Source organism: Cebus imitator, unplaced genomic scaffold, assembly GCF_001604975.1.
Source record: "Cebus imitator isolate Cc_AM_T3 unplaced genomic scaffold, Cebus_imitator-1.0 Scaffold4, whole genome shotgun sequence".
NCBI lineage: Eukaryota > Metazoa > Chordata > Mammalia > Primates > Cebidae > Cebus > Cebus imitator.
Genome location: NW_016107319.1, coordinates 14,718,368 through 14,746,273, shown reverse-complemented (window position 1 = coordinate 14,746,273; position 27,906 = coordinate 14,718,368). Strand labels below are relative to the sequence as shown.

Sequence of the window (27,906 nt, the reverse complement as noted above, 5' to 3'; positions counted from 1 at the left end):
CACACTGTCTTCCACAATGGTTGAACTAATTTACACTCCCACCAACAGTGTAAAAGTGTTCCTATTTCTCCACATCCTCTCCAGCATCTGTTGTCTCCAGATTTTTTAAGGATCACCGTTCTAACTGGTGTGAGGTGGTATCTCAATGTAGTTTTGATTTGCATTTCTCTAATGACCAGTGATGATGAGCATTTTTTCATATGTTTATTGGCCTCATAGATGTCTTCTTTTGAAAAGTGTCTGTTTATATCCTTTGCCCACTTTTGAATAGACTTGTTTGTTTGTTTTATAAATCTGTTTTAGTTCTTTGTAGATTCTGGATATTAGCCCTTTGTCAGATGGGTAGATTGCAAAAATTTTTCCCATTCTGTTGGTTGCCAGTTCACTCTAATGATTGTTTCCTTTGCAGCACAGAAGCTCTGGAGTTTACTTAGATCCTATTTGTCTATTTTGGCCTTTGTTGCCATTGCTTTTGGTGTTTTAGCCATGAAGATCTTGCCTATGCCTATGTCCTTAATGGTTTTGCCTAAGTTTTCTTCTAGGGTTTTTATGGTGTTAGGTCTTATGTTTAAGTCTTTAATCTGTCTGGAGTTAATTTTAGTGTAACGTGTCAGGAAGGGGTCCAGTTTTGCTTTCTGCACATGGCTAGCCAGTTTTCCCACCATCATTTATTAAATAGGGAATCCTTTCCCTATTGCTTGTTTTTCTCAGGTTTGTCAAAGATCAGATGGTTGTAGATGTGTGGTGTTGCTTCTGAGGCATCTGATCTATTCCATTGGTCTATGTCTCTGTTTTGGTACCAGTACCATGCTGTTTTGATTACTGTGGCCTTGTAGTATAGTCTGAAGTCAGGCAGCATGTTGCCTCCAGCTTTGTTCTTTTTGCTTAGGATTGTTTTGGCTATGCAGGCTCTCTTTTGGTTCCATATGAAGTTTAAGGTGGTTTTTTCCAGTTCTGTGAAGAAGGTCATTGGAAACTTGATGGAATAGCATTGAATCTATAAATTACTTTGGGTAATATGGCCATTTTCACTATGTTGGTTCTTCCTAACCATGAGCATGCAATATTTTACCATCGGTTCGTGTCCTCTCATTTCATTCAGCAGTGGTTTGCAGTTCTCCTTGAAGAGGCCTTTTACATCCTTTGTTAGTTGTATTCTTAGGTATTTTATTCTCTTTGTAGCAATTGTGAATGGGAGTTCACTTTTGATTTGGCTCACTGTTTGTCTGTTATTGGTGTATAGAAATGCTTGTGATTTCTGCACATTGATTTTGTATCCTGAGACTTTGCTGAGTTTGCTTATCAGTTTCAGGAGATTTTGAGCTGAGATGATGGGGTCTTCTAAATATACAATCATGTCATCTGCAAATAGAGACAATTTGACTTCCTCTTTTCCTAATTGAATACTCTTTATTTCTTTTCCTTGCCTGATTGCTCTGGCTAGAACTTCCAATATTATATTGAATAGAAGTGGTGAGAGAGGGCATCCTTGTCTTGTGCCAGATTTCACAGGGAATGCTTCCAGTTTTTGTCTGTTCAGTGTGATATTGGCTGTGGGTTTGTCGTAAATAGCTTTTGTTATTTTGCGATATGTTCCATCGATATCTAGTTTATTGAGGGTTTTTAGCATAAAGGGCTATTGAATTTTGTAAGGCCTTCTCTGCCTCTATTGAGATAATCATGTTTCATTCTGTTTGTGTGGTGGATTATGTTTATATATTTTCATATATTGAACCAGACTTGCATCCCCGGGATGAAGCCTACTTGATCATGATGAATAAGCTTTTTGATTCACTGCTGCATTCTGTTTGCCAGTATTTTATTGAAGATTTTTGCGTCAATGATCATCATGGATATTGGCCTGAAGTTATCTTTTTTAGTTCTGTCTCTGCCCAATTTTGGTATTAGGATGATGTTGGACTCATAAAATGAATTGGGGAGGATTCCCTCTTTTTGTATTGTTTGGAATAGTTTCAGAAAGAATGGTCTATTCAGGGTTTCAACTACTTCTTGGTTTATTCTTGGGAGAGTGAATTTATCCATTTCTTCCATGTTTTCTGGTTTATGTGCATAGAGTTGTTTATAGTAATATCTGATGGTAGTTTGTATTTCTGTGGAATTGGGGGTGATGTCCCTTTATCGTTTTTTATTGCATCTATTTGATTCTTCTCTCTTTTCTTTTTTATTAGTCTGGCTAGCAGTCTATGTATTTTGTTGATCTTTTCAAAAAACCAGCTCCGGGAGTTGTTGATTTTTTGAAGGGTTTTTTTGTGTCTCTATATTCTTCAGTTCTGCTCTGATCTTAGTTATTTCTTGTCTTTTGCTAGTTTTTGAGTATTTTTGATCTTGCTCCTCTAAATCTTTCAACTTCAATGATAGGGTGTTGATTTTAGATCTTTCCTTGCTCCTCATGTGGACATGTATTGCTATGAATTTCTCTCTAGACACTGCCTTAAATGTGTCTCAGAGATTCTGGTATGTTGTGTCTTCGTTCTTGTTGGTTTTGAAGAAAATCTTTATTTCTGCCTTCATTTCATTGTTTATCCCATCTACATTCAGGAGCCAGTTGTTCATTTTCCATGAAGTTGTGTGGCTTTGAGTTTGTTTCTTAATCCTGAGTTCTAATTTGATTGCACTGTGGCCTGAGAGACTGCTTGTTATGATTTCTGTTCTTTTGCATTGGCTGAGGAGTGATTCACTTCCAATTATGTGGTTGATTTTAGAGTAAGTGCAATGTGGTGCTGAGAAGAATGTATATTTGGTAGATTTGAGGTTGAGAGTTCTGTAAATATCTATTAAGTTCGCTTGGTCCAGATGTGCATTCAAGCCTTGGATTTCCTTGTTGATTTTCTGTCTCATTGATCTGTCCAGTATTGACAGTGGAGTGTTAAAGTCTCCTACTCTTATTGTTCAGGTGTCTAAGTCTCTTTGTAGGTCGTTAAGGACTTGTTTTATATATCTGGGTGCTCCTGTATTGGTTGCATATATATTTAGGATAGTTAGTTTTTCTTGTTGTATTGATCCTTTTACCATTATGCAGTGCCCTTCTTTGTCTCTTTTGATCTTTGTTGGTTTAAAGTCCATTTTATCAGAGACTAGGATTGCCACCCATGCTTTTTTTGCTCTCCATTTGCTTGGTAAATCTTCTTTCATCCCTTTACTTTGAGTTTATGTGTTTCTTTGCATGTGAGATGGGTCTCCTGAATACAGCACACTGATGGTTCTTGGCTTTTCATCTAATTTGCCAGTCTGTGTCTTTTGATTGGGGCATTTAGTTCATTTACATTTAATGTTAATATTCTTATGTGTGATTTTGATTCTGCCATTTTATTACTGATTGGTTGTTTTGCCCTTTGGTTGGCATAATTTCTTCATTGTGTCATTGGTCTTTACTATTTGGTTCTTTTTTGCAGTGGCTGATACTGGTTTTTCCTTTCTGTGTTTAATGCTTCCTTCAGGAGCTCTTGTAGGGCAGGTCTGGTAGTGACAAAATCTCTCAGCAATTGCTTGTCTATAAAGGATTTTATTTCTCCATCATTTATGAAGCTTAGTTTGGCTGGATATGAACTTCTGGGTTGAAAATTCTTTTCTTTAAGGATGTTGAATATTGGCCCCCACTCTCTTCTGGCTTGTAGGGTTTCTGCCGAGAGATCCGCTGTGAGTCAGATGCACTTCCTTTTGTGAGTGACCCAACCTTTCTCTCTGGCTGCCCTTAGTATTTTTTCCTTCATTTCAACCCTGGTGAATCTGACAATTATGTGCCTTGGGGTTGCTCTTCTAGAGGAGTATCGTTGTGGTGTTCTCTGTATTTCCTGTTTTTCAATGTGGGCCTGCCTTGCAAGGTTGGGGAAGTCCTCCTGGATAATATCCTGAAGAGTGTTTTCCAGCTTGGATTCATTCTTCCCTTCATCTTCTGGTACATCAATCAAGTGTAGATTAGGTCTTTTCACATAATCCCTTTTCTTGAAGGCTTTGTTCATTTCTTTTCACTCTTTGTTTTCTTTTCTTGCCTTCTCATTTTGTTTCATTGAGTTGATCTTCAATCTGTTTGGCTATTGAAACTTATATATGCTTCATTAAGTTCTTATGCTGTGTTTTTCTTCTCCATCAAGTCATTTATGTTCTTCTCTAAGCTGATTATTCTAGTTAGTATTTCATCTAACCTTTTTTCAAGGTTTTTAGCTTCTTTGCGTTGGGTTAGAACATGTTCCTTTAACTCATAGAAGTTTGTTATTATCCACCTTCTGAAGCCTGCTTCTGTCAACTTGTTAAATTCGTTCTCAGCCCCTCTTTGTTCCCTTGCTGGTGAGGAGGAGTTGTGATCTTGTGGTGGAAAAGAGGCGTTCTGGTTTTTGATGGTTTCATTCTTCTTGCACTGTTTTTTTCCCATCTCACTGGATTTATGTAGTTTTGATCTCAGGTGGCTGCTTGGGGAGGGGACCTGTCCTTTGTCTGCCTTCAGCGGCGCTGCTGGGCTGCCACGAGTTCAGTGGAGCTGCTGCAGATTTTATTTACTCAGGAATATGAGGCAGGCTTCTGCAATTGTGGCTGCCCTTCCCCCCACCAAGCTGGACTGGTCCTGGTCACTCTCTAGGTGTGAAACTCTGGCATGAGAGTTTTTTTTGCCTGCTGGGCTTTGTTGAGGGTGGAGGACCTGTCCTGCCATATGGGCTGCTTCCCTGTTTTCAGTTTCCTTTCCCTCTGTGGGGAGGGCAGATTCATCCAGTCAGCTTTCTGGCTTTCCTGTCAGCCAGTGCTTCTGCCTAGATCTATGCTGATAGCCCTGGCGTGGCCAAAGTTGCTGTTCTGCCCTGTTCAGGCAGCTCGCTGAGGCTTTTCAGCCAGGCAAAGATCTCCTGTTCTATGGGTTGTAGATGGCTTGGGTGGAGTGCTGTATCCTAACTGAAGTCCCAGAGGGGGAGATCCCCCAGTCCTCCAGTCGGTTACATGCACCTCTTGGGTGGGTGCCCTGCCTTGCCTCAACTTGTCCTATTTAGTTTATACCCACTGTCCTACCAGACCCACAAAATGAACCTGGTACCTCATTTGGAATTCTGGAGACCACTTGGTTTCTGTGTCTCTCTCACTGGGAGCTGCTTTCCAGAGCTGCCTCTTATTTGGCCATCTTGGGATCCCTCTACCGATGAAGAATCTTTTAAAACAGTGTTTTTCAAACTTTAATGTGCTTATAAATCACTACAGATCTTCTGATTCAATAGATTGGGCTGGGGCCTAAGATTCTACATTTCTAACTAATTCCTAAGTGATAACAATGCCACTGACCCATAGGCAACACATACAGTAGAAAGGACCAAAAATACATTTCTCCACTCCTCAAGATACCCTCAAATCTATCTCTGATTGAAACTAAGCCAGCATGTAGATAAACTTAATGATAAATGAAACAAAATAGTTGTTCCACTGTTTTGGGCGAAATGAGGCTGTACATGTTTAGTACAGATATGATTAAAAAAATAACTTTGATCTGCAGTTGTTTGACTCCGTAAATGCAGAACCTATGGATGAGGATGGCCAACTGTTCTAGGATAATGTTGTTTCCACACCACTTACACCGCAACAACCAACACCTCCAAGCCCTCCTACCCCTGAAAAAGTGCTTTCACCAAATTGTACTTTAGGCTTATAAGTAAAAGGAGGGCAAATATTTAGTATGCTGCTAAATTTTATGAAAGTATATCTGTTAGTACATGACAGTCAACTTTTCATATCTGCTGGTTCTGCATCTGCAGATTTAACCAACAGTGGATCAGAAACATGTTTTTTTTTTTTTTAACAAAACAATAAGAAGGTAGAATACATCAATAAAAATATACAAGGAAAAAACCAATACAGTGTAACAACTATTTACACCATTTACATCATATTATCTATTATAAGTTAAGCTAGCGATGATGTAAAGTATAGGGGAGGGAGTATGTAGCTTATATAAAAAAATACTATGCCACCTTAACATAAGGAATTTGAACATTAGTGGAATTTGGTATCTGCTGAATATCAATTCAGAACCTTGAATACTAATTTGGGTACTGGAATCAATCCCCCATGCATATGGTGAGATAACTGTATTCATTACATTTATTTCATATTACCCTCTTCATTATCATCTACATGGTACATATTTCTGGCTTGTTTGCATTTGTTTTATGGAAACACTCTGAATCAAGTGACCAAAAATTATATCCTCTTTTAATGTCCACAGCCAAATTTTTGGCCTCCTTATTACAAACATCTAATATACCAATTCTGACTCTGTATTGTTACCTAAATCTTAATTTCATGTTTTCTATTTTCTATTCCATAACCCCTGAAGTCTTTATGTAATATTTCATGTTATATAGATTTTTATAAGGTATCATAAATTCTTCATAAAAGAATGTAATAAATTTTAAAATAATAAAGTTAATAACAGCTATAATATATGAAGTCCTTACTCTAACCCATTAATACTATGCTAAGCCCTTTTCATATATGATTATCTACTTTTATTTGGTTATTAATTTAATGCTCCCTTGTCTTACAATAGAATAAGCAATAAAAATCCAAAAAATTCAAAACTAACACTATTTAGAGGGCAATTTAACAATGTATAACAAAAGACAAAGCAAAAAGGTAGGAGTAGGAGAGGTGCCAAAAATTCCACTGTAAGAAATTTATTGAAAAAATATTAAATCTACAAAAACTTAACTGCAAATCTAGTGTACTACATTTTGCCAAAACATTGTTCAATTGCCAAGTTAAAAACAAGTTATTTCCATAAATGGGATATTGCTATCATTGATTTCTTGGTAAGAAATATGTTAATATAGAAAGAATTATTTTTGAAAAAAGTGGTTATGAACTATATAATTATGGTTGATTTTCTAATTATTTTTGCTCGACTGAGTTTTCTTCAAAATATATGTATTGAAAGCATAATTTAAAAAAATAGTCTTAACACATGATAAAAGGCAAATGTTAAAAGGCATTATGGAATGTTCATGAATATGTGGTAACAGGTGTAGAAAGAATAAAAGGAGAATACAAAGACCTAAAATAATGTTAGGTTAAAAGTTATCCTATATGTTTGGTTAAAGAATAAAACTGAAATCAGATTAGGAATCAATCACTGAGGGCTGAAGTATCTTAAAATAACCTTTCATCATTGATATGGCATCAATTTTTTGAAAATTTCCTAACAGAACAACTTTATGTGGCCTCTTAATTACTACCAACCAGGTCTCACCATTTGTGACCTATTCTTTCTTACTAGGATCCCCTAAAAGTCAAAGTTTAGGGTTTGTGTTCCTGAGATAGACCTAGTCCTTCCATTTAGCCAATGCAACATGCCTTGCCTGTGGTCGAAAAAGCGGTCTTCTAATGAGTGTTAGAAAATAGGAAAAAAGAAATCAACAAGAAAACTACCTGACGAAATGAAAATGGCCACTGATTTCAGAGAAGAGGAATGATGAGAAAAAAAGTCAATTTCAGAACAAAGACATTAAGGACTGGATGAGTCTTTGTTGTCAGTATAGAAAAAAAAAGTTACAGCAAAATGTAGACAACATTCTTAATTTAGCATTTTCCCCCCTTTTCCTCTTTTTCACAATATTATAGCTGTGTTGTTCACTGCTTTTGAACTATGTGTACATGTACACTTGTGGACTTGTGCGTCCTCATCTCCTTATCTTTCCTAGTCTCCTCCACCAACTACTACCACCACTACTATTACTATTACTACTGCTGCTACAGGTCTACAATTCTAAGACTCTGAAAATCTAAAAGTCTCTGAAAACCAACAAATTGTCATAAACTATATAAGGGTAAAACTTAACACCTGATTTTGGGTGGCCAAACCTGATCTATACGAACCAACACAAGGCCTATATAGTGGCCTCTACCTACAACTTAATGAGAATATGCATATGCTACAAGTATTAGCAAGTATAATTACTGGTTTGATTATGAATCCACTTCTTAACCTTTCTAAAATTTAAAATTTTCAGGATTCTTACATATGTGTAGGCCCAAGAGTTTCAAATAAATGATTATGGATCTACACAACTAATTTAAACTGTGACTATTACCACTGCTGCTGCATGTACTATAAAACTTTGCCTTTGTGTAGCTCTGTATTTGTTATTCCAGATCATTCTAACAGCTCATCAGCCTAAAGGTATATAACTAAAGATCCATCTATTGTTTAATTAATACATGACTTGTATAACATTTTATCTGATTATTTAGAAAGTTACTGCAAATTTAAACCAACACAATATTAATACTCACAATATCCAAAGCCTGTGGCCATAACCGTGGCTACCAGCACTTTCTAAGTCTTATTATTATTACTATTGAAATTTTCATTCATATTCAACATCCATGTCTGGTGCATTTTGTTTGATGAAAACAAGCTAATTAGTGCTAAACCTTCCCTAGTTCATAAATTTATTCCTAAGAACATTAAAAGGAAGTCAAGTGAGACATGTTCAGTAACAGATGTTTGCCTTATTTGGCTGCCTTTTTACAGTTTGTTCTCTTTCATTACTTTTTAAGAAATTTAGTTAATGTTCCCTTTACTAGAGAACAAGCATACCTAGCTTCCCAGGAGGTGATGGTGGGTGGGAGGAGGGATTCCCCAGGGCAGGCACAGTCTGTTCATTTTCTTAATCTGTTATCTGCTCAAATGCTGTCTACATTCAACTTTTCATTCTTCCATCCAGGTATTCACTTGTGTGATTTCACAATCACATATCAGTTTATCACACCAAAGAATGCATATGTTGACACAACTGTAGAACTAAAAGTATTGTTAACAGTATTACTAACGTGTATGGGCATAGTGCTCCTTAAATATCTTTCCCACATGAGGATATCTCAAAGCAAAAGGTCAATTATGATTGAGAACTGGGTTGAATATTTTGGCTTCTACAATAAAGAAAGATTGTGAAGTGGCCTTCAAAAGCAAAAAGTCAATGGCCTTTTACAAGAAAAGAAACTGAAAACACATATTAAGAATTTCTCTATAATATTAAATTGATTCAAAAATACACATTTAAAATTGTACTACTTATGTATCTAAACCTCCACATTTGAAAATCATTTATGTGGGTGGGACTGTGATGTGATTTAGGAGGTGGCAGGTTGGTAATATCTAAATGATGTATCTAAATACAATTCAGATCTTGCATTTGCCAAGAGTGTTTTCTTTCAAAACTGTATGAGAATAGTTGAATATACTTCTTGATCTATTTACTGCCAAATAAAATTTTGCATGTAGTACATTCTTTCTTTTTTCCAGGTATGTTCTAAGCTAGGATAATAGTAGGGGTTTATCTAAAAATAAACATTCAGTAAAATAAAATAAATGATGGTTATAAAAATAAACTTTAGGCCTAGATAATACTGCTGCAAGAAAACATTACTATTGAAATATGGGCTTTTATTCTGGCGCTACACTGGTCTTGGAGGCAGTGAACTTGGGGTGCACATGACCCAGCATGATACCAGCTGTGGTAGCCAGGGAATGCAATGCCTATATAATACCTCCCCCAACTCCAGGCATTGAAGCTCAGAGAAAGACTTCTCCTTGGGGGAAGGCAGGGGAAGAGTACAGAGCACTTTGTGTTACAACTTGAATATCAGCTAAGCCACAGTGAAATAAAGTACTAGGAAAATTCCTTAAAACCCCCGACTCCAGGCCCTTGTTCCTGGATGGTGTTTCTAAATCCACTTTTAGCTGAAAGGGAATAAATGGCTCTGATAGGACAGACTCAGTCTTGGCGAGATTCACTACCTTCTGACTAAAATGACATTGAGCCTTGAATAGCTAAAGAGGAAGCAAGGCAGTATTCACTGTGGGCACTGGGTGAAAGTCAGTTCTGTGCTGGCCTGCAAGGCTTCAAGTTGGAACCTGCACAGTGTCACTTGTGATGGCCATGGGAGTACCAGCATCATCCCTCCCCCAGCTCCAGACAGCCCAGTTCAGAGAGAGACTCCTTCTATTTAGAGGAAACAGAGGGAAGAGAGTGAGAGATTTTGCCTGGTAACCCAACTGTTGCAATGTTCCTGGTTTTAAGGTGTACCATAGTGCTGAAACAGCTGAAGTGACCACAGCCTTAGGTCACAACACTCAGTTCCTTTTAAACTACTGGAAGGCCCTCTCAAGAATTATGAATACAAACAAGCCCAAACCACAAAGATTGAAATAAATACCTAGTTGTCAGTGCTCAGACATCAGTGTACATCCACAAGCACCAAGAATATCCAGGAAAACATGACCTCAGCAAACTGACAAAATAAGGCACCAATGATCAAACCTGGAGTGATGAAGATATGTGACCTTTTAGACAGAAATTCAAAATAGCTGTCTTGAGGATGCTTAATGAACTTCAAGATAACACATAGAAGAAATTTAGAATTCTATCAAATAAATTTAACAAAGAGATTAAAATACTTTTTTAAATCAAGCAGAAATTCTAGAGCTGAAAAATTCAATTGACAACTGAAGAATGCATCAGAGTCTTTCAACTGCAGAATTGCTCAAACAGAACAAATAATTGATGAACTCAAAGACAAGCTATTTCAAAGCACATAGAAGAGAAAAAATAAAAAATAGAATGAAGTACACATACCACATCTAGTAAATAGCCTCAAAGGGGCAAATCTAAGAGTTATTGGCCTTAAAGAAGACATGTAGACAGAGATGGATCAGCGTAGAATGTTTACTTAAAGAAATAATAATTGAGAACTTTCCAAATTTAGAGAAAGATAGTAATATCCAGGTACGAGAAGGTCAAAGAATACCAAGCACATTCAACCTAAATAAGACTACCTCAAGGCATATAATAATCAGCCTTACAGGTCAAGAATAAATAAATGATCCTAAAATCAGTAAAAGAAAAAAAAGCAAATAACATTAAACAGCTCTGACAAGTCTGACAACAGGTTTCTGGGGCCAGGAGGCAGTAGGATAGCATTTTCAAAGTGCTGAAAGAAAAATACAACTTCATTAAAAACCTTATCTTCAAATACAGTAACATTGGGGGTTAGGACTTTGACAAATGGATTTAGGGGAAGCACAGTTCAGTCCATAACATTTCAATAGGAATTTGAGAGGTAAATCTCAAATATCAAGAAATATCAGAACACTTTTGGCTGTGTTTTTCTACCCATATTTTCCCCTTCATTGGATTTTATTTCCCCTTTTCATATGTACTATATTTATTAAAAGCCATCTTAAATCTCTTTTGTAAGACAGAGAATAAATAAATAAATAAATAAATAAAATTCTCATCTGTAATAGAGTTGTAAGGATATTTGCTCATTGAAATAACTAGTAGGACCTGTATTACTGGGTGCTAAAAGATTCTGAAGGAGGTTCAACAGTCATACTCCTCTGCGTATACTAACAAATGTATATAAAATGTGTAGATTTATAATATATCTTATAATAATTCTTCCTTTGATAATGTAACAGAACATCAATGGAATTAAAATTTTATAGGTGATGACATTGTTTTTCTACTATGTCAACTCTTCTTTTCCTTATTATAGAAAACCTTTATTAAAAAGGAGCAACAACCTATCAAGCCAGAACCACAATCACAACCCAGGTATATATTTTATATAATGGAAAAGTGTAAATTAATGCAGTCATTTTTGATGTTATCAATGTAATTTCTGAGTTTTATATATAGGTTTAAAGAAGTATAGGTTGTTTTAAGCTCAAGTTTTTAATATCTGTTTTTCAATGTTGCCTTTTAATTTGACTGAGGAAAGGAGAAGAAGAATACTTTTTTTTGAGTGTCTTAGTAATCAGTAGACCCAGCTGAAGTTTTACTTTGTAGTATTTAGGAGAAAGCAGTGTTAACAACACTGTATATGTTTTAGTTAATTTTTTGTTTATTAGAAACTACATACCACAATTCACTATGGTTAATCATGCATTTCAATGAGTCTATTAAGAACACTCAGATTGCTTTGCTACTTTATATACCAAATTTGTTGATAAACTGTTTTGAAAAACGTTGATTTTCTGAGACAGATTAGAGGGTGAGATTGAATAAAGCAATTGTGGAAAATTAACAGTGAAGTTTCTAAAAAGGGCAGGTTTCATGCTTGTGTTTTCTTATTCACGGGGAATACATTCATTTGTTAATGATAAATGATTATAAACTAAAAAAACACACAAATATTTGAAGGCACTGGAGAGTGATGGCATGTAGACAGAAACTGGAGGGAAACTATTTGCTTCTTGAAAGGAACTGCAATGGGTAATATCCCCATTTATATAGCTTTTCCCACATCATGCAGTGTGAAATAGTGAGACCTTAGGCAGAAAACCTAGGTGTTAATGGTGTGAAATGTCAGAAGACAGACAGAGTTTAGTACTGTCAAAATGACTAAAAGTTGATTAAGAAATTTTATAAAAGGAGAAAACCACACAGAGAGAGGAGTCCCAATTCTGTGTACAAACTCTTCTATAATTATGGGCTGACCCCTGAGCTGTGCATGTATAGAAAAGACTTCAAGAAAGTGCATCTGAAAGTAACAGCTTGCATAGTTTTCAATTCCTTCACCTGTTTACATAGAAAGAAAAGGATTTATTGGCCTTAAAGAAGATATGTAGACAGATTTAGATCAGGGTAGAAAGTTTAAAAAATGAATAAATAAATAAATGAAAGAAAAATAATAAAGTTTTTTTATTTCTATGGATGTTGGAATTAGCATATAAGGGCTTTAAAGCAGTTAATATAAATGTTCAAAACTTAGAAAGGTGTTCATTATAACACAGAAGATTCCCAGTACAGAAATAAAAGCTGTAAGAAAGAATCAAATGAAAATTCTACATACAGCAGATTTGAACAAACCATTAATTCATTTGACATAAATGACAGTTATAAAAGACTACATCCAATAATGTAGAATATACATTATTTTTAAGGGCACATGTAACAGGTATTAAAAAGATAAGAACAGTAGGCAATGAAATAGAAATTAGGGATACAATAAACCAAATTAACAAAGCACATAAATCTTTGGAAAGATTAATAAAATTTGTGTGTTCTTAGTGAGACCAGTTTTTTAAAAAAGGGAGATAAAACACAAATTACCAACATCAAGAATGAAAGATAAATCATTATATATCCTACAGAGATTACAATGATAAAATAATATGTAAATAACTACATGCCAACTGCATTTAACTAAGAGGAAGTAGTCTAATTTTTTGAAAAAAGATAGCATACCAAAACTGACACAAGAAGTAGAAAATCTGAATGACCGTGTCTACTAAAGAAATTGAATTTGTTCTCAAAAACCTTCTCACAGAGAGAATTCTTTTAAAGCAAATAAATTATAACTGTTCCATGTAAATTATTTTGAAAATATTTGATGGCATTTAAAGCAGTTTGTGTTCTTACGTAAGTCCTTTTCCCGGAAATATTCTTTACCTGGTTAATTTGATTGGAAAATATTTTTTCCTTATAGGATGTTAATAAGTTAAAATTACTCCAGCCATTTCAATGATAAAGAATTGGGCAGCCTTCAATATGAGTGGTTATTATAGTTATTTGGCTTGAGCCAGCCAGATAATCTGAACTCGAAACATTTTTCTGTACAGTTTACCCTCTGTAAGTTTTTCAGGGATGCCTTAAATATTTTAAAGATTGTTGGCTGATGGAATTCTGGACATCACTTGATTCACTCCTCCGTTTTCCAATTAGGAAAACTGGGATAAAAAAGTTTTAGTGACTTCTTTAAGGTCCTGAAAGTAAAAATCAGAACTGTGACTAGAATCTGTCCCCTCACAGCATAGTGATATTCTTAATCAGTTATGCTCCTTTTATACCATTTGTATCTTAAATTTTAATAGACTTTCTGATGATTACTTAAGAGAGGTAAATTGAAACTATACTTAATAAGAAGCTATACTTAATAAATTATTAAACTTGAGTGGCTCTAGTGATTTAAAAAGTATTACTAGAATAGAATCATGGAGAGAGAGAAATATAAAAGAGTGAAATTGAATGTAAAAATAAAGCAAAGTAGTGAACAATATAAAACTGTGTATATGTATGTGAGATTTTATATGTCTGTATAAAATACACAAATACACTTAATTGAAAATATTTAAGTAAATGAATATTAAGATTCTCTTCTTTATTTGAAATCGTACCATTTCTATCATAAAAATTCCATGAAACTTTGGAATTCACATGCTGGATTTATAGCTTTGCCTAAAGAACTTTTCTTGTTACAGAGGAATTTCCCATATATTTTTCAGCTAGAGGTTTCCTTACAGCCTGCATAAGGCAGAGTATATTATAACCTTCCATCAGTCATAAGTCAACTTCAATAAAGTACTGGCCAATTTCTAAAGTACTTTTGCGTTTCAAGGGTAAAAATATGTCACACATATATTACTATTGCCAGGCTACAGTAAATATAAGAGAGTCTGTTTTCCTCTGTCTCTTCTTAGTTATATAAAAAAAAGATGATGGAATTAATTTACACATACCCACAAGCTTTGCGGGAACCCTTTACAGTTGGCAAATAGGACTGGTTTATATACCCACTCAGCAGTATTTTTTTTAAAGGAGGCAGTCACTTGGCTGTTAAAATGTGGGAGTGGGAAAGTTAAGGAAACTAAAAATGCTGCAGCAGTGCTTGGTCTGGAATTACCGCTAACGTGAACAGCCACTCCTATTCTTGGTTGGCTTATATGGATAAATAGTGGTGGGTAACTCAGAGTCCTAGTTATTTCTCTCCTAATCTTCAATGATCACAAACCTAAAAGGAAATTTCACATTCATTTGTCATTGTTGTTGTTCATCTTCCTGTTTTCTTTAACTGTAAACATTTCAATATTCAGAAAGGGAGGAAAAGATGGTGCTATTTTGCTTGGGTATATTGCTTTGTACAAATATATGTACAAGTATATATAACATTTTCCCTTAGCAGCATTATTAAAGAAATAGCTGTAATACTAAAATTTTACACATTTAGAATGTATTTACTGGGTTAAAAAGATTGCATAGTGGATATAGATACTTGATTTAATTTGGGGGTTGTTAAATATATTTGTGTATTTTTATGAAAAAAATGATTATCTTTTTGCCATCATTTTATAATTCTGCTGTATAAATATTCATTTCATATACACCTATGTCCAACATTTATAGTAAATTATTTTCATAGATGAAACCTTATAAAACAAAATTGCTTAATATCTGAATTTTTCTACTTCCTCAGTATTTTAATTTAAATGTTACATTTTCAAATTGTTAGAACTCCATAAGTTTCTGAAAATTGTTAGAAGTTCATAAGATTAAAATATGGTTGAAAATTTCTAAAACAATTTTTAAAGGAGAAGTTTATGTTAAACATTTCAAAGAAAGCCAACAAATCTTAGTTCAGTCAGAATTGCCAAAGGAACATTTTTCTGAGTTTTAAAAAATAAAATATCTATTTTTTAAATTTAATACCTTTAAAACAGACAGAATTAGATTTAAATAGATGTTGTTCTTAATTTTTAGTTTAAATAAATGTAATGTGTACATGAATGATAGTATACACATTTATTTTTTATTTTTATAAAGGTAAAGATTATTTTGCATTGCAGTGGGATCTCATCTTTTCCTGACATCATCTTTTTCATCTCCTTCTTTATGTCTAATATATATTTTCCATTTTTATATAGTATCTTTAATATAAAGCATGAAAAGCAGTTTATATTATTACTTAAAGTTAAATAATGCATTGAGAGTTCATTCTCAATATCTAAGCAAACACTGTGAACCAGAAGCTGTACAGATTATAATTCATTATACTATTGTGATGACATTGTTCTTTTATTTTCTGTGAGAAAAAATACTTTATAATGTTCCTTGAGGTTCACTTGAATTTGTTTAGTATCTCTAAACATATTACAAAAGTCTACATTTTCCTTAAGATAACCTATCACATTTCATGAATAAAACACTCTTTTGATTTTTTAAATTGCAGTGAGCTGTTAATCTTGTGTAGATCAATATGACCTCAGTGATAAATTTTCCTTTTGTTGAACTTCTAAAGCTTATAATTGTTTTTAAAAAAGTTTGACTGATTTCCAGGTATAGAATATAAATTGATGGGTCTTTAATTCATAGAGAAAAAATATTCTATTGTTGACCCATAATGTTAAATTTCTGATTATAATAATTTCAGAGGCTGGTCATCACCCTTTCATCCTTTTAGTATTTAATTTGCTTCAATTCTTGATATAAATGTTGACATTTACATTTACCATCTATGAAGTAAAGTATACTATTTTTGAACTTTTGAGTTTTCCTTATTTTTAAAAAGAATTTCATGTATTATTTTAGCTCATGTAAATATGTGGATGAGGAAAAGTTGTATTCCTCCTTCTTCCTATTTCATAGCATACTGGAACTAAAAGGGTAAGAAGTTTTGATACTAATATCTTTCTGAAAGGCAAATTGAATTACTAATTATAAATATTTTCTTTTTTGATATAGTTGCATACAGTATATCAATTGTCATATCTAAGTATAAAATTCACATTTCAGAGTCCAGATATTTATGTAGGTTCTTGAATATTTCCTTTTTATGTTGAAAATTACTGTATTCTCTTTGTTTATCATCATTTTTTTTCCTGAAGGAGATCAAGTCTTCTTATTTTATCACAAAACAATCTTTACAATTTCCCACCTAAAAACTTTTCTTTGGTCTCTTCTGAAATTTCCTTACCTATGAATGGAAAGTTATCCTGCTTATCATTAGATATTTTTTGTCAATGGTTTCTTCTGGGTCAGTGCCTATCCTAAGCATTATTTGAAAATAAATATATGGTGAATAACATTTATCAGGCGACACTTCCACTTGTGTGTTCTGTCTTTGGAGAATGATGGACTTGGAGAGTTTGAGGAAACTTAAAGGCTTTCTATTGAAAACCCACTTTCCAAAGTACAAATCTCCTCTATAACACTGTACACACATAGACTCTACTGGCAAGCTCTAGGGATTCATAATACCTCCATTCCAGTGGCATCTCATTAAATTCAAATAACTGCTCTGATTTTCAGGAATTTGTCTAATTTAAACTTAATACCTATATCTTTTGAACTGGTATCCACTGCTCTTCTAGAAGTCACCCCTCCTTACCAACTTGTTCTTTTCTGATTAACCCCTCAGCCTATTTCAACTGAATATATATATTTAAATAATATACATATTATATACATATATGTGTGTGTATATATATATATATATATATATATATATATATATATATATATATATATATATATAAATGGTCTATAACATCTTCATTGGATGGTAGTTCAAACTATCTTGAACAAAAATGGGACTTGATTGACCCATCTAAATAGGAATTGCAATGGTACAGAATGTGGTGGCTGTCTATTATTTGCATTGGTTTAGCATCTTAGGCTCACATGACTGAAGGATTCAAGTAATGTCTTCAGGATGCATTGTCTTTTCTTTCATTTTTTGATCTCTGCTTGGCTTAAATATCTCCTTCTATAGAATTTTTCTCTATGTGGCAAGGAAAATGGCTAGCTCCCACATATCTAATTCACTTCTTGTTCTTACCAAAATGGTGGTGTTATATTACCACAAAAAATAAAAAACAAAAAACAACCCCTCATCAAACTTTGCCCCTCCTCTACCCCTCACATAAACACACACAGAAATATTTTGGCTGACTCCCCACCTTGGAAGACATGACCAGCCCAAGACAAATCATGGGAGAGTCACATGGCTGGAGTGGGGAAGTACAATTCTCCAAAGAAAAAGGAGGTGCTAGACAGAGGAAAGAAACAGATGCTCTCTGTACTAAAGGAAATCCCCATTAAAATATGATGCTTAGGAAAGAACACAGCATTTCAAATGAAATTTTAGTAGCATAGTGTAAAGTGGAATGCAACCCTAGACCCTGTAGATCAAAACCCATCATGTCAGCTTTGGGGCACAACTTCCCAAGGACAATAACTTATATTGATTTGAATTCTGTAAAAAAGACAAACCCCGAGAACTTTTCAGATATTCTAATGTGTTATCAATATATTCTCCTTTTCTCCTTCCTTCCTTTTCTTTCTCTACCTCTTCCTTTCTCTCTTCATCTATTATACAAAGAAAAGTAATAACTTTCAGGGATTCTGGGTATAGAAAGAAGATAGACTTGGAGATCATTATAAAATAGCGTAATAACTAAAATGAGGGAAGTAAGACATCTAACATCTGTAAGATCATAGTGAAATTACTGTGTAATCACACACACACATATGAATTGTAGTACTTTACTAGTAATTTTATTACATTTTAACTTAGCTTCTTGTCATATTTTCCTCAGATAATTACTACAGGTCATCTTTTCAGTAACCCCTCCACCTGCTATGACACACTATTTAGAATTGCATATTCCATCCCTGCCAGGATTCCCCAACAACCAAATGCTACTTTATTTTTTACCATAGAAAATATTATTTTCTAATATACTCTACTATCTACTTGCTTACTCTGATTACTTTTGATCTGTTCTACTGGAATACAAGTGCAATGAGGACAGGAAAATTTTTTTGTGTGTTTTATTCAACAGGGTATCCTCAGCATTAGAACAGCACCTTACACAAGTAAGAAAATAAATATGTAAATAAACAGATATTTGTTCAATTATTGAATCACCCATTTAATATCTTTTCTCTGCTTTGTAATGAATTTTCTTTCTCTTCCATCCATGTAGTTATTATATCAAGCTAGAAATTAAGAGACTGCTTCCTGAGTATCTTCACTGGAATATCCATAACAACTTTTCAGAATTGAAATAATTATGTGTTAGCTTTCCTATTCTTCTCTACTGTATTCTTTATCTCGGTTAGTAATGATGCAGTTCCTCCCATCACCCAAGACCACCCAATCAGCCTATCCCTACCTTGTTTACAAAGATTTTATGAGAACCTTGAAAATTGCCTTCCTGAAATTCAGACATATCAAAAATTATTTCCTGGGCTAGCAATATAGTAAGAAAAAAATAGTTATAAAATTAAAATTAAAAAATGAATTTAGAATGGCATGACTTATTCTTTTTGTGTACATTCTAGCTCTTGGCACCACTGCTTCATTCTTTAAGTCCTCACCCAACATCCAATTGATAACTGATAGATTCTGAGATTTAATTTAGTGTTCTAGTGTTTATAATACTTTATTCTTTTCTTTTTTAAAGTAAGGACATTTGCCATTTTCCAGAATTCTCACATCACTTTTATTCTCCAGTTTCTCAAAGATAGCAGATCAGCAGATGTCTAAAGAAAATTATTCACCTAAGCGCAGAAAATTTAATTAAAAGAAGTCTCAGTTTTATTTATGCAATCTTTTGTGACTTGCATTTCAGTTCTTTCCTATCAGTATTTGTTCTTTCATTTTTAGTCTGATAGTTATTCTTTTTGAGCATAGTAGAATCAAAACGGCCTGAAATACTGTATTTCAAATAAACTCTCAGGTGATACTGATCTGCTGGTGCTCAGACCGCACTTTGAGTACCAAGCTAGAGAATATACTTAACTATGTCCAGTACTTACTTTCCTGGCTCTGTCAATTCCTAGGATGACTTAGTTGCTTTCTGCTATGATTAGCTAGTTAATAGAGCTATAGTTAATCACTTTGATGATATCTCAGTGTCATAATCTTGGGAAAGGAAGTCTTCAAAAGTAGCTACTAGAGACTGCATCTCCTGCAAATGCTTCCATCTCCAAACTCCCTCATATACCTCCAAGTCAAGTGTTATTTAGCTGCACCTTAAGTCTTCTAGGACTGTTTTCTTTAGGATTAAATCTCAGAGGTACGAGGCAAAAATAAAGATAATCAAATTTAAGGCAAGCAATTTCCTCTTGTGCAAATGTTCTGCCCAAGAGAGCTGTATGCTGAAGGAGGAGCAGGGTCAGACAGTGAACTGCTGGTAAACCAGGCCTCTTAATGTGTCCAGAGTCCAGCACTGGCATTAGTCATGAGGAATCAGAATGTCAGCATCACTGGTTTCCCAATCTAGCCTAATTGGATGAAAACAAACAAACAAACAAACAAACAAACAAAAAAAACTGCTCCTAATAGGCAGAACAAAGAGGACACAGAATAACTGATTACTGATGGCTGGGCTCTCTGGTAAACCTGAGAGCATATTGATTTCATCTATAGGCTGAATGGGGCCTTCTGCTTTCTCCTGGAATAGAAATGGCTTTGTCTCTAGAGAAGTCAAGAGTGTACTTCTCACTTGTAAGTATGGGACACACATAATTCCACTAGTTTCTGCTGAAAGGTGTAGCAGAGAGTAAGGAAACTGATTATAGGAAATTAGTAACTGGGAAAGAGGACAACTGGGCCTAGCTCAAGAGGAAGGTGTATGTATGACTCCTGCAAGTAATAATAAAAAAATTGTCCAAGGAGGAGAAGCACAATAGAGAGAAAGAACACACATAAGTTCTCTTCTCTAATGCATGCTAATCTTACCTAATAGTGATATGAAAATGAATGAAGTCTCAGGCAGGGAAAATCAGATTTGCAATTGCTTTTTAATTGAGGGACATATTAAGAGGGTGATAGAAAGGCAAAAACATGGGGAAGGGGGCCAAAGAATCCAATCTCTCTCTCTTATCCAGGTTATTTTCAGACTTTCCACAGTTCTGCTTCTCTAATAGACTTTGCCAATGGTTGCCTGACCATCACTCTGTGTGTTCCGGCTTGAGGGTCCCCCCAGTCTTTTGGTAATGGTAGTCCCTGATATATATGTGGTTGGGAATAAAACATTGAGTATCCTATCAGAAATCATTTTTAGAATTACCTTAATTGTGGACATTCTTTATTTTCTGGAGCCCTATAAGCTGAAGTCCCTATTCTATGGATAAGGAATCTTATCTTTCATCCTTTTTGAGCAGAGGTGAGAGAGATAGATGGAAATGGGTAGACTTAGCTCTTCTCTATGACTGACTAAAGTCTGGGTTGGGAGCAGAAGTATCTCCAAGAGGAATAAATAAGTATATTGGGAGGAAGAGCAGAACAGTTCACCATGTTCCCTGTTTCCTAGATAAAAATTGACAAGTTTGGTCACTGTGACACTGAAAAATCAGCCCCATTACATCTTTGGCATGAACACCCTAGTTATTTCAGTTGACTTCAATGGTAATATTTTTCAGAATCCTACAGGTATGTAGGTACAATAAAATGGAGTTTCAGACATGTTTAAGTTAGAGAGAGTTCCCTAAAATTGTGTTATATGTTAATTTGATTTAAAAAATCAGAATCTGGAAGTCTTAGAGCAATCAGGCAAGAGAAAGATATGAAAAGGTATCCAAATAGAGAGGTCAAACTATCTCTCTTCACAGACGATATGAGTCTCTACCTAGAAAACCTCATAGTCTCTGCTTAAAGATTCTGTGATCTGATAAACTTCAGCATAGTTTTAGAATGCAAAACCAACGAACAAAAGTCAATAGTATTTCTATTTAACAATTTCCAAGCTGACAACCTAATCAGGAACACAATCCCGTTCACAATAGCCACCAAAAGAATGAAATACCTATGAATGCAGCTAACCAGGGAGGTGAAAAATCTCTCCAATGAGAATTACAAAACACTGCTGTAAGAAATAAAAGATAACCCAAACAAATGGAAAAACATGTTCATTTATAGGAAGAATCAGTATTGTTAAAATGGCCATACTGCCCAAAGCAATTTACATATTTAATGCTAGTCCTATCAAACTACCAATATCATTTTTCAGAGAATTAGAAAAAAACTCTTCTAAAATTCATATGGAACAAAGAAAAGAGCCCAAATAGCCAAAGAAATCCTAAGCAAAATGAATAAAGTTAGAGGCATCACACTACCTAACTTCAAACTGTACTATAAGGCTACAGTAACCAAAACAGCACGATACTGGTACAAAAACAGACACATAGACCAATGGAACAGGTTAGAAAATTCAGAAATAGAACCGCATACCTAAAAGCATCTGATAAGCCTACAATAGCAAGCAATGGGGAAAGGATTTCCTATTCAATAAATGGTGTGGGGATAATTGACTAGCCATTTGCAGGAGATTAAAACTGGATCCTTCCTTTTGTTATATACAAAAATCAACTCAAGATGGATTAAAGACTTAAATGTAAAACCTAAAAGAATAAAACATTCTAGAAGAAAACCTAGGAAATACCATTTTGAACATCAGCCCTGGCAAAGATTTCATGACTAAGACTCCAAATGCAATTGCTGCAAAAACAAAAATTGACAAATGAATTCTAATTAAACTAAAGAGCTCTGCATGCAAAAGAAATTATCAACAGAGTAAACAGACAACTGACAGAATGGGAGAAAATGTTTGCAAACCATGCACCTGACAAAGTTCTAATATCCAGAACCTATAAGGAACTTAAGAAGCAAAAAACAACCCCATTAAAAAATGGGAAAAGGACATGAACAGACACTTTCCCCAAAACAAGACATACATGTGGGTAACAAGCATATAAAAAATGCTTAATGTCGCTAATCATTGCAGAAATGCAAACCAAATGCATGGTGAGATACCATCGCACATCAGTAAGAATGAGCACTATTAAAAAGTCAAAAAATAGAAGATGCTGGTGAGGTTGTGGAGAAAAGGGAAGACTCATACGCTGCTGGTGGGAATGTAAATTAGTTCAGCCACTGTGGCAAGCAGTTTGGAGATTTTTCAGAGAACTTAAAACAAACTATCATTTAGCCTAGCAATCCCATTACGTATATATACCCAAAGGAATATAAATTGTTCTACATGAAGACACATGAACATGTATGTTCATGGCAATGCTATTCACGGTAGCAAAGACATGGGAACAACCTAAATGTTCATCAATGGTGGACTAGATAAAGAAAATGTGATGCATGTATGCCATATAATACTGAATACTATGCAGTCATAAAAAAATCCTATTCTTTGCAGCAACATAGATGCAGCTGGAGGCCATTATCCTAAACAAATTAATCCAAGAACAAAAAAACAAATACCACTTGGGTGATAGGTGCATTGAAATCCTGGGCTTCACCACTATACAATTCATCCATGTAACCAAAAACCACTTGTACCCTTAAAGCTACTGAAATAATAATAAAAAAGCAAATCAAGCTAAATATTGAGTACACATGGACAGAAAGAAGAGAACAATAGACACCAGGGCCTACTTCAGGGAGGAGGGTGGGAGGATGGTGAGGGTCCAAAAACTAATTTCTGGTACTGTGCTTATTACTTGAGTGATAATCTGTACTTCAAAACTCCATAACACAAAATTTACCCATATAAAAAACCTGTACATATACCCCCGAACCTAAAATGAAAGTTGGAAAGAAAGAAAAAACAGAATTGATTACATTTGAATAAAAACAATATTTTTTCTGGTTTTGCTTTTCCATTATATGAAATGAGAATTTCAACTTAATTCACAAGTAGTGCTTCTGCAGAATATTTATCTATGCCAGGAGGAAAGAAATAATTGTGTTTTTTGAACTGAATTTGGAATTTAAAAAGTATTTTGTTTTGAGAAAAATCTTTTTGAAAATTCAAACCAAGCAGCAGCAGTAGCAGTAATAACAGTAAGACCTCTCTTTCCTTAGACATGGTATCATGGGCCTGGAAAATGTCTTCTGCCTCCTGCACCCCATGCCTGATTCTCTTCTCCCATTTTGAGTGTCTTAAGCATTTTACTACCTGAAAGGTTCTAACTAGGAATCTATATAGGTGGTAAAAGGTATCCTACTCAGAAATTCAAATTCTCTTAGAGATTTTAAATGCAATATCAATCTCCATCCTTTAATATGATCTAGGTAAACAGATTGCTCTGGACCTAGATACAGCCAAAAACAGGAGGGCACTTGTTTTTTGGGGGTTGGCATGGAGTACCATTTTGAGGAATGATAGGGGTGTAAAAAGAGAGCAGAAAGCACCCAAGAATTACATCTCCTTTAGGTAATTAAACTATTTAAAATTTTTCCTGAATTAAAGTGACATTATCTTCCACTTCAGGAAGAGTGCATCTTATTTTAGAAAGTCCCAGGAATGCTGCTCTGATTTTTGAAGTGAACAGGTTTTACTAGCATGAAGTACTAAAACCTTGGGAACATTTGGAAATGGAATAGTAAAATAATAATGAGACAAAATATGAATTTCATGAGCATGTATTACATCCCTCCCCTTAAAAATCTGCGTCACCCATGTTGAATTTAATGCATTGTTTTCAAAGTTAACAGAAATCACTTAGGGGATTAACGTAGACCACAAACTTGTTTCACTCATTACCCAAGTTACTTTCAAATTCCACATTGAAGGCGCAAGAGTATCACGTTTCTACTTCAAGGCTGCACGTACAGGAAACGAAAGCCCTTGACACAGCTTGGTAGCAGAATATCCAAATCAGAGTAAATTGTGTAAATTATAACTAAATTGCAAAGCTTTTGGGCAAAACAAGCATGCTAGTCTAATCAGGAAAGTGGTGATATTTACTTTTCAATAATTCAGGTTGGAAGAGGAATTGGGGGAGGGAGGGTCACAGATCTCTTTTAATATATTTCTGAACTTGGCAACCTGATCTGGTTTTGTCGCATATTTGCAGCTTAAAAAGTATTTGGCTTTTATAACAGCCAAAATAAGTATCCTTAATCACTTTCAACCTATGAACAGATGGGCCAACAGTGCTTTTATAAATGGAGCATACAAAATACTTCAATATCAGCCAAAACTAATTAGTAGCAATATCTGAACCAAACTCTAAAACTGATTTAGTATTTAATATATATTATCGTATAAGCATTAGCAGTTGAAAGGAAATTCCCTGTTCAAATGTTTGCCAAGCTCAAGGTGTAATGTTCGGACATGATTAACTTACTAATTAACTTATTGTATCTTTTCTCACATGTAATCATGCATAATGATTTCTTCTCTCTCTGAAAACTATTTGATTTGAAGCTTTGAACATAGATTTGTCAAACGTCAAATGAAAAAAGTCAGAGGCAGCCAGTCGGCCCTGTTTTTTCTCTCAGAGTGACATTAGTAGGAAGTGGCACGAGAGTAAATGGAGTGGTCTCTTCTATAATGAAAATTTGTTTAGTATCTTGCCTTTAATGACTAACTTTTTTATTTTCATGAGGATTTTCTAAGAGTTTTATGGAGACTCTTTAGTGGCTATAAACATCTGTAAAAATGATAATTTGTTCCGTATCAAAATTGTATTAAGACATGGTAAAGAAAGATAAATCTAAAAATTACATTTGGAGGGTAAGCAAAGAATAATTTCTATGATTCTCTAAGTCAGAGGAGGTCACTCAGTCTCCGTATATCTGACAGTCACAATACATTTCCCACATCTCATCTACTACTCATTCTTGTGTAAAGAATGAACATAAAGTCTGTGGCATACAATTAAACATTTGTGTAATAGATTCTGTATTTGTGATATGGCTGTATCTTTTCAATAATCCTGAAAAAACAAATGCACAAAAACCTAAAGCCAGTTACTCAAGTCATCCTAACTATTGAGGATTGAGTAACCAAAGGTTGAGTCAATACCAACATTTCTGTTGTCATGAATTAATTTTGTCTTCCTTTGATTTCTTCACACACAGGATGAAGAGGGCTTTGAATTCTGGCTGTACTACTTATAACTTCATCTCTTTTATGACATCAGAATAATAATATTTATCCAACAAAACTATTTTTTTTAATTTTGATTTTTTTTGAGCCGGGGTCTAACTAGGTTACCTAGGTTAATTTCTCACTCCTGGGCTCAAGCAATTCTCCTGACTCAGCCCCCTGACTTGCTGAGACTACAGGTGCATGTCACTGCCTCCAGCCCTAACAATACTATTGTGGAGATTAAAGGAGAAAGTATACCTGAAATAAATGTTTAAAAAAGGTTCTTACTACCACTACTGCTGATATTAATGGGTTTAATTATTATCCTTTTATTTTACACAATGAATGCCAGCCTATTTCAGGAAATATGAACAAAATTATAAAACAGGAAGCAAATTATCATTTTTCTTTACAACCTAATATTTTCTTTACAACCCAGCGTTTAATCAGGAATGCATCAGTTTTACTGAAGGAGTCAATGAAACAGAATCTCTGAAGGAAGGTCCTGAATAGGAGTTCCTTGGAAATAATTGTCATGATTCCTATCCATTCTTGATTTAGAAACACCGAGTTAATATAACCACTAATAATACTTGACATGTTTTTATAGTCATTCGTGTGTGTGTGTGTGTGTGTGTGTGTGTGTATTTTAAAGTTACTATTATATAATACATATAATTTAATATCCTTATTTTTTGATATTAACTTTTGAAATGACAAGCGTTTAGTCAAATTGTAACATAATCTTCATTGACAACACTTTTACAACCTCATAATAGTCTATTGATTGGCTCTAACACAATTTACTCAGATATTTGTTTCTAAATTTTTTTTCTATTATAAAAGAAACTGGGAATGGATATCTTCATTCATATAGCTTTTTTCATACTTAGGGGAAAATCCCAAAAACGAAATTACCAGGTTGCATGCTTTTGATTCATATTGCCAAGTCTATCTATTTTCCAAGTAGATTATACAATTGAGAATAATATTGGAAATGCATCTTGAACCAAACATGCTCTGGAATCTGATAGGTTTATAGGGTTTTCCTCTTAAATTTAGAAGTGAAAAATGGTGCCTTATTTCCATTTTAACTTAAAATAATTACTGAAACATTTTTCTGTATGTATGTTTCTAATTATTTTTTTGACAGGTGTGTGTTTTAATTAATCACAAACAAAAATTTTTTTGAGAATACAATGAAACCTTCAAGTCAGTCTGGTTGTGCAGTTCCCACAAAACTATGTTCATAAATCATTATTCCAAAGTTAGGAAATATGATACAGATGAAATATGGGATGTTTATTTTGAAAGGGAGACTTTATATACATATATACATATATGTATCTTTTAATAGAGATATAAAATTTGAAATTAAGTGGAGGACACTTTTATGAAGACAGGCTTTGTTGCTGGAAATTAAAAGAAAAATGGGCCAGGCATAGTGATGTGTGCCTGTAGTCCCAGCCACTTGGGAGATTGAGGCAGGAGAATTGCTTGAGCTCAGGAGTTAGAGGCCGCAGTGAGCTGTGATTGCACCACTGCATTCCAGCGTTGGAGCAAGACTCTGTTTCTAAAATAAAATAAAAATAAAAAATATGTTAATAAAAGAAAAATAAAAGAAAAAGATCAGCAATAGATATTGTTTTATCTAGAAAATAAGTACAAATCTGAGATAATGTGAAAGGACCTAATCCCTTTTGCTTGTCTGCATACTATTCTTAGAATGTATTAGGAAGTCAATAACTAAATGACTGACTAATGTTTATCCTTGCCATCCAGGGTCATTGTATATCAGCAATTCATATGTCAGTGAGAGTTAAAAATCGTTCTTTGGTTATAGATTCAGTAATAATTTAAAAAAGGGCGGGTTTGAGATTTAATTATTTTGGAGATTAATACTAGACAGAATTACCTGTGTTTGTTTACCACAGGGTAGCAGGTGCCCATTCCCCTTGATTGTAAGATATTATATGCTGCTTATTCATGATGGAGGAAGCTAAGTTGTTAGTTTGCTTTCTCATCCCTATCTTGTGATCAAGATGCATTCATAAAGCATGGTTGTGACTGTATAAGTTTGTTCAGCAACTTTATCTTTGGTTTATTCATTTTTTTATTTTTAACTCATTTATTCATTATTATTATTTTAATGTATATATATTTTACTGCATTTTAGGTTCTGGGGTACATGTAAAGACATGCAGGATTGTTGCATAGGTACATACATGGCAATG

General features: G+C 34.2%; 1 protein-coding gene across 1 annotated transcript in view; it reads left to right on the top strand.

Moving 5' to 3' along the window:
• IQCM (IQ motif containing M) overlaps positions 1–27,906 on the top strand; it is a 490,160-nt gene that overhangs the window by 224,704 nt on the left and 237,550 nt on the right. The window contains 2 exon segments of the mRNA XM_037740696.1: positions 1,573–1,577; positions 11,554–11,612. Coding sequence (XP_037596624.1) covers positions 1,573–1,577; positions 11,554–11,612 — 64 coding nt within the window.